This window comes from Ursus arctos, unplaced genomic scaffold (assembly GCF_023065955.2).
Source record: "Ursus arctos isolate Adak ecotype North America unplaced genomic scaffold, UrsArc2.0 scaffold_19, whole genome shotgun sequence".
Taxonomy (NCBI): domain Eukaryota; kingdom Metazoa; phylum Chordata; class Mammalia; order Carnivora; family Ursidae; genus Ursus; species Ursus arctos.
Genome location: NW_026622863.1, coordinates 49950585 through 49958375, shown reverse-complemented (window position 1 = coordinate 49958375; position 7791 = coordinate 49950585). Strand labels below are relative to the sequence as shown.

The 7791-nt window shown below is 55.9% G+C and overlaps 1 protein-coding gene across 1 annotated transcript; it reads right to left on the bottom strand.

Moving 5' to 3' along the window:
- Positions 1-321: 321 nt before the first annotated feature.
- On the bottom strand, positions 322-7731 carry SYNGR4 (synaptogyrin 4). Its single transcript, XM_026481715.3, has 4 exons — positions 7555-7731; positions 2230-2461; positions 902-1041; positions 322-591 (listed from the first exon to the last, which is right to left on the bottom strand). The coding sequence occupies exons 1-4, from the start codon at positions 7645-7647 to the stop codon at positions 361-363; spliced, it is 696 nt and encodes a 231-aa protein (XP_026337500.1). The 5' UTR covers positions 7648-7731; the 3' UTR covers positions 322-360.
- Positions 7732-7791: the final 60 nt, after the last annotated feature.

The window sequence follows — 7791 nt, the reverse complement described above, 5'->3', positions numbered from 1 at the left end:
TAGTGTTCTCTCCACGGGCAGAAGCGTTTTCTCTCTCTGAACGTGAGCTTGCCCGACCGTGCATTGGGGCCCCTCATGCCTCCTTCCTCTGGCCGGGGTGAGAATTGAAGGGGCCAAAAGGGATGTCCCCTTCCTGTCACTGGGGTGTGCCACGCCACGGTGGTACCCAGATGGGAGAGTCTGGAAGGTGGCATGGAAATGGAGCCTCCTGCAGAGACCCCTGAAGTGACCTCGTAGGATTTCTCCCCACCCCTGGCCACTCAAAAGACCAGAGGGGAACAGACATGAGAAGGACAGAGGGCTGTTTTCAGAAACCCTTCTGGAGGGAGGATTATCTCTTTACTGATGTGGAGGAAGATGTCAGTTGTCGGGCATCATGGCGAGGCGGGGGGCCTTCGGAGTGGTCACATGGGACAGGGCAGAACCAGCATAACTCAGGTTGTTGGGGCCAGTGGTGGGTGTGTTAACAGGGCTGGCGGCGGAGGGCGGGGAGAGGGTAGTCAGCACCACACCGCCCTCATCCAGGGAGCGCTTGTAAGGGACTGGAGTATCATTCCGGAGGTCCTGGAGGGCCAGGTAGGCCTGGAATATCTGTGGGCAGGAAAGGGTGTGCCAGAGGCTGGCTTGGGTTAGGCAGGGGAGGAGAGGGACTGGGGACTGGCCTGGGAGGGAGACCAGGGTACGGTTGTGCTCACTGCTCACTGCACAAGGGCACCCAGCACGATGCCTAATGCTGGGCTGCATCTGCATGGGGTAAGGGGAGCCTTCTTTCCAATTTTCCCAGTCACAGAAAAGACTAGCAGAGGCCCTGGAGGAGCCCTCCCCCACTCCCAGTGGAGCTGAGCGAGAGCGGAACGTTCTAGTCCCCCAGCCCTGCCCTCCATAGGGGGCCCATCCTCACCCAGATGAGGATGGAGAAGAAAGCGAAGGTGATGGCGGCCTTGGCGCTGCTGCTTCCCAGGAGGAACCCTTTGGGTGGTGAATGCTGCCACTGGTTGGCCAGGAAGCAGAAACCCACGAACCAGATGCCTGTCCACAGGACTGGGGGGTTGCAGGAGAGAAGAGGGGAAGGGGGAGCCTGACTCAGGAAGGGTAGAGCTGGGGTCTGGCTGAGTGGGCTCTCCTTCCCAGCCCTCCGTAAAGTGCACTGCTGGAGCGGAGCTGGGCTGTCTGCCACTGGCCACGTCTGCTATCTGCCTTTCAATCAATTAAAATAGGATTGAAAAACGCAGCTTCTCTGCACTGGCCACACTTCAAGTGCTCAGTGGCCACGTGTGGCCAGTGGCTTCCATATTGGGGAACGCATGTATGGGACATTCCCATCTTCACAGAAAGTTCTTCTGTATGGCCCTGGATTCAATAATCCTTAAGGGCCCTCTCAGCCCTGAGACGCTGGGATCAGCCTGATGTGGAGGGGGAGGAGGTGGTGGGGACAGCTGGGATCAAACTGAGAAGAGGGAACCCCAGGGCCTGAGGAAAAGGAACTCATTTATTGGGTGCTTCCTGTGTGCCAGTCTCTATGCAGAGTACTCGGCTGTGGTCAGGAGGCGAGACTGCCACTCAGCAGCTGTGTGCCCATTACAGAATCTCCTCAAGCCTCAGTTTCCTCCTCTGCAAAATGGGGGCCTGAGCAGGACTTCCCTCCTCAGGTGGGTCTGAGGAGTACATGAGACAAGGCACGTGGAGCCCCTGGCTCTGTGCCTGACATGTGGGAAGGGCCCAGAAAAGGTCAACATTACTCCAGGCCTCCTTTCTCTCATTTCATGCTCAGAAAAAGCCCTGCCTTGTGGGGGTTTTCATCCTAGCTTCTACTGAAGCTCAGAGAGGGGAAGAGAGCCGCTGAGCCCACAGGGTGCCCAGGCACCCGAGTTGAGATTTCAAACTCAGGTCTGCCTGGCTCCGTGCTGGAACCCCACCTCCTGCCACCGGGTGGCTTTTCAAGAAATGTTCTGTGAAGAGGGGAGGTGAATGCGAGGAAAAAGCAGGGCAGAAGGGAGGCTTCTAGAATTAGCCTGGGGGTCAGAAGAGGTGACCCTTATACTGAGTCTAAAGGATGAGTAATAATTCCCTGGGGGGAAACAGCAGGTGCAGAAGAGCTTCCAGAAGGGAGGGGTGAGGCCTCAGGTCACGTGTGGAGGACGGTGGGCCGGTGGGGCAGCGAAGGGAGGTGTCCTGGGGGCCCTAGGAGCTAGAGGGGCAGCTCTGGGAGGGCAGTCCCAGGGGGCTCACCAGCCAGGATGAAGTCCAGGAGCTGGAAGGCCGTCTTGAAGCGGCCGATGCGGCTCTCGTGGGCGTCCAGGGCGAGGAAGGTCAGGCAGCTGAAGAAAGCCAGGAGGCCGGCTCCTACAGCGAAGCTGCAGGCCACGTTGTTGCTATTGAGAACACAGTGGAGCTTCGAAGACTCGGTCTTGTTCTGGTAGCCGTCGGTCAGCAGGGAGGAGAAGACGATGAGGGAAAAGACCTGTGGGTGCAGGAGGGGGGTTCCCAGCAGGCCGAGCAGAGCTCAGCATCCACCAAAACTGCACATCCCCCTGGGTTCCTGCCTGGGAATGGTGGGCCCCGCTCCTCTCTGTGTCACACCCTCAGGGCCTCCACGCCATCCCTATTGCTCCTCACCCCTCTTCTCTCCATCCTACTTCGGTCTCGGCCTCTCCCCCCGGGCCCTCACCCTAGCCTCCCCCCTGGCCTCCCTGCCTCCAGTCTCGGCCCATCTGTCCGTCTCCCAGAAGCCCCCACGGAGGTCCTTCCACACCCTGCCTTCCTGCGTGGTCTGTACCGGTCTCCCTCTTCCAATTTCATCTTTGCCTCCCCACTCCCTCCCCCCTCCCCACCTCACCCATGCTCCCCTTCTGCCACCCCAAACAGGTTCCTGCCACCAAACCCAGGTGCCAATACAAAACGCTTAGCGCAGTGCCTAGGACACGTGAGGAGCTCCGGGAGCATTTCCTACACATGATTATTCTTTGCCTGCAGGCCCTTCCCTCGGCCTGCGACTTCTTCCTCCTCCCTCCGTGCTCACCTCGTTTCTATTAATTTGTTAAAATAAATGTGAAGTATTCCAAACACACACATAAAAGTACAGGGAGAGATGTAACATTCCGTATCTAACAAACATTACCATTTTTCTTTTTTTTCCCTTTCTTTTCTTTCCCTTCCTTTCTCTTTCTTTCTTTTCTTTCTTTCTTTCTTTCTTTCTTTCTTTCTTTCTTTCTTTCTTTCTTTCTTTCTTTCTTTCTTTCTTTCTTTCCTTCCTTCCTTCCTTCCTTCCTTCCTTCCTTCCTTCCTTCCTTCCTTCCTTCTGCTTCAGGACTTTTTTTTACAAAGCCAACATAACATTGCCCATCCAGCAGCTCTCGCCTGTGCGTGCGGCAGACAGCGCCCTGTAGTACAGCAGTCGCGTCCGTGCTTGTCTGCTGCGGTGTGTATTTATTAAATGCCACTGAAGCACTCCATGAGTGTGAGCCCAAGCCAGCCTCACAGCCACCCTGGCATGTGGGTACTGCTAACAGCCCCGTTTCTTTCGATAATGGAACCAAGGTGCCGAAAGGCCAAGGAGTTGCCCAAAGCCAGTCGGCTGACAGGTGCCAGGGCCTGGGTTGGAACAGAAGCTGCCCAGCTCCTGAGCCCGCTTGAAGGCCCTGCTGTGCTGCCTCAAGCTGAATCAGCCGTCTGGAGGGCAGGGGTTCCCAGCAGTGCCACTGAGTGGAAGGTTTAAGCTCCAGTGACTTGTCCCAGACGTCACCATGCTGTGGGGCAAGGTCCACGCAGATATGGAAGGAACCGGTGTGTGTATGGGGTGGGCGGTGGGAGCTGCTCCAGGGAGGCTTTCTGGATGAGGTGACGGCTGTATGGAGTGACGCAGGATGAGAAAGTTTGTCTGGAGAGCAATAGGGAGCCACAGCAGAGCAGCAAACAGGGGAGGGTCTGAGGCCTGGTTAGAGACAGACTGGAGGGGGTGAGACTGGAGGTCAGGAGGCCAGGGAGGAGGCTGCGGGCCTGGGGTCTGGGAGAGAGTCAGGGTTTGAGCCAGAACGGAAGTTGTGGGGTTGGATTTAGGAGGAAATAAGGTGAGGTGTGAATTGCACATTAAAGAATGAGGAGTTTTTCAGGCAGACGGGGGGGGGGGGGGAAGGAAGGGCATTCCGGGGGGGGCGTGTTGGCAAACTGTGTGTGCAAAAGCCAGATGCTGCAGAATGGGGCTCCTTCAGGGACTGGAAAGAAATTTCACTGGAGGGATGGAGGGTGAGATGAGGCTGGAAAAATGGGCGGGAGCCAGAGCCTCAGAGGCCTTGAACACCAGATGGAGGGGCCTGGACTTGAAAGCCATGGAAAGTGAAATTTCTTACTTGGATTTAACTTCAGACATGGAAGGGTTCTGAGCAGAGGGTGGCCAGGGTCTGACTTGGCCCTGGAGTCAGAGAAAAATCTCCAGGGTTGCGATGGATTGGAGAGGGCACGATAAGAGAGAGAGAGAGAGAGACAGAGGGAGAGGGAGAGAGAGAGAGAGGCTGAAAGACCAGAGAGAGGATTGGTGGGAAGGCCCAGGCAGAAACGCTGAGGCCTGAGCTGAGGTCAGAGCTCTGGGGAGTCCAGTGATATTTAGGACGTAAAATTGGACTTGGTGACTGACTGGATGTGGTAGTGCTGGGGACAGAAGTGGGGGAGTAGGTGAGGGGAAGTGAATTCCTAGAATTCAAATTCACTAGAATTTGAACTCCTCCTGGATAAGGGCCCCTTCTCTCTATCCCCACCACCAGCTTGGACCTCAGCCAGCTTGCGCTGTGAAGGAATCACTTTGGACCCTTCTCTGCTCCTGCCCCGCCCTTCCGACGGGGATGGAGGCGGCAAAGGATCGGCCCCTAAACTCCTCAGCTTCCGTCCATGCTCCTCTATCCTTTCCCTTAATTGTCTTCTCCGAATGAAAATCATAATATAACAATGACAACCAGTCCCTCTTCCGTCTGGCACTTCAGCATTATCCAAGGCTGTTCACATCCATTCCCGGTTTTGGAGCTAGGAGTCCACAGAAGGAGAGCATCTCGCTCTGCTGCTCGGGGACAGAGCCAGGTCGAGGACTGGAAGGCCCATCGATCATTCGAGCCCGTATCCATTTTACCTGCTCTACCTCCCTCGCACCAGCCCCACGTGGTAGATGTTCCTGATTCATTTCTGTTTCACAGGTGATAAATTGGAGCCATTACAGCGGAGTGGAAAGAGCCAGACGCACCCGACTCCGCCAGCTGTGTGGCCTTGGGCAAATCATTCACCTCTTGGAGCCTCAGTTTCCCAGTCTGTCTCGGTGCTGTGAAGAGTGGGTGGGGGCCTAGGCCTGATGATGGTTCTCATGATTGGCCCAGAGAGGGGAAGTGTCCTCTCAAGGTCAGTCAGCGAAGGAGGATGGGACTGGGATCCGGCCCTCCTGACCTCCGAGCCTGTGGGCGAACTTCCTCCACTGACCCTGAAAACCTTGGGCTTCCGTGTGAGCCCCGGGCACTGGAGACTCAGGGAGGGGGCTCAGTGAGGCCGGAGGGACCCAACCCCCTGAAGCCAGAGTCCAACACCCTTCCATGCCCTCCTTGGCCCGTCCCCAGGGAAGGAGCAAAGATTCATCAGTTAAGGCACCAGCTGGCAGGCGGCAGCGAGAAGGACAAGAGCACCAGCTGCCCAGAGACTCCCTACCGAGGAGCCAGGCCAGGGGGGAAGGAGGAGAGGACGGGCGGGAGGGCGGATGGAGGCGGCAGGCAAAGTCCGTGACCAAAACGTCTGGCACGCTCCGTGGCCCTTCCCTCCCCCTTCCCCACGCCCGTCCACACCAGCTGGGCCTCCTTCTCCCTTGCCACCCGCTTTTCCTTCTGAAGCTTTGGAGGTGTGAGAATCCTATGACTTGCTCGCCAGCTGGGTGATGACCTTGGACAAGTCACTCAACCTCCGTGAGCCTCAGTTTCCCCCTGGGTCAAACAGGGGTAGTTAATGCCCATGTCATAGGGTCATAGTGAGGAGAAAATCTAACGCCCATGAGGGACTCAGAACTGGGACGTGGAATTCCTAATTCCCCTCTTCCCCTGGGGAGGAATGGCAATGTACACGAGTCCCTGTCACCCTCAGTCCCCCAGACCCATCTCTCTCCTTGCTCACAGAAATGACTTGTCCTAATAATAATTGCTAAAAAAAAAAAAGCGTGATTAATAATTTCAGGCCCATGCTTATCAGTTTAGGGACATAAACTGGTTTCACTTTCAGAACAGTCTTTCCTACCAGCAGGGTATCAGGGGCCTTTTCTTACACATGAGGGTAATAGAGGTTCAGGGAAAACAAGTCACTTTCTCAAGGTCACACAGACATAGGGTGACTGGGTACATTATCCCCCAAAAATCAGGAGCTTTCGAGAATGAAGGGTGGCGCTACAGCGGATTCAACCAGGCGCGGCCCAGGCAAAGCAGAGACTGTGCCACCCCATGTGGGCAGCATGTGGCCGAGCCAGGGTTGTAAGCCAGGCCCTATGGATCCTCCTCCATCCACAGATTCCAAAGGGGCAGGAAGGAGAAGCTCTGGGTTAGGACCCTGGATTTGATCCACCTGCTCCCATGACTCCGATCAAGTCTCATCATCTCCCTGGGCCTCAGTTTCCAGCTCTGTCAAAGGAGAGCAGTGGAGCTGGCACAGCATAAAGCCCGGAGCCGCAGCTCTAACCCCCTCAGGGACTGAGGTCCAGAGAGGCGCAGTGATTGGCTCCAGGTCACACAGCCGAGTCTGGAGTGAATGAAGATTTGAGCCCAGATGCCTTGACTCTGGCAACGTGATCAAACGAACACGTATAAAGCTCTCGCTGGGCACAGTGCCTGGCACACAGTGACCACCTAACGCCTGGTATCTTAGTTCTACGTGACATACTCTCATCCCCCTTCTGCATACCTCTTCCTTCCCAGAGGGCCCGGCCCCTACTCCTGTCCTGGTCCCTTGTCTGAGAGGCACAAAATGAACGGGCTCTGGCATTTCGCAGACCCCAGTTTGAATCTGAATCTCAGCCCTCCCTGTTGCTGTGTGGCCTTAGCCAACACTGTCCAATGGAACTTTCCACCATGGCGGAAATGTTCTAGATCTGCACCATCCACGTGTGGCTGGTGGCATCTGAAAGGTGGCCACTGGAACTGAGAAACGAAAACTTTTATTTTAATTAGTTTAAATTGCAATAGCCACATGGGGCTTGTGGCGACCCCATTGGATAGTGCAGCCTTTAAACAATGGTTTCTAAAAAATAAAATAGACAGTGATTTAACTTTCTCCGATGCTCAGTTTTCTTATCTCAAAAATGGGGCTCATCGCTTGTACTTGGAAGTGTTGTTTCTTCCTCCGAGAGTTAATAAGCGCTCAGGGAAGCACAGGGCCTAGAGTGAGGTGCTCAGTAAAAGGTGACTCCGGTTATTAGCTCCCTTTTGCTTTGTTCTCCCAATCCAGCTGCTTCCTTCCCCCCGACTCCCTCCACATTGTGTCTGAGAGGTGAGAACTCCTGTTTCCTGTCACCCATGGGGCAGTCGGGCTACAGGAGGACCTCACCCCTGCAATGATCCGTGTGATGGTTTTTGGCCTCTTCAGAAACTGCACGGCTTCACTGTCAGCCAGGTCCTGGAGGCTTTCGGGGATGTGCATGGCGGTTGCTCTGCTTCTGGGGTCCTGGGGGGCGTGAGCGGGGATGCTGGGGTGCGGCCTTCTGGGCACTGCCGTCCAGAGGCTCCAGGCCCACCCTGGGCTCGGCTGCTGCAAGACAAGACGGATGGTGGGAGGTCAGAGTCA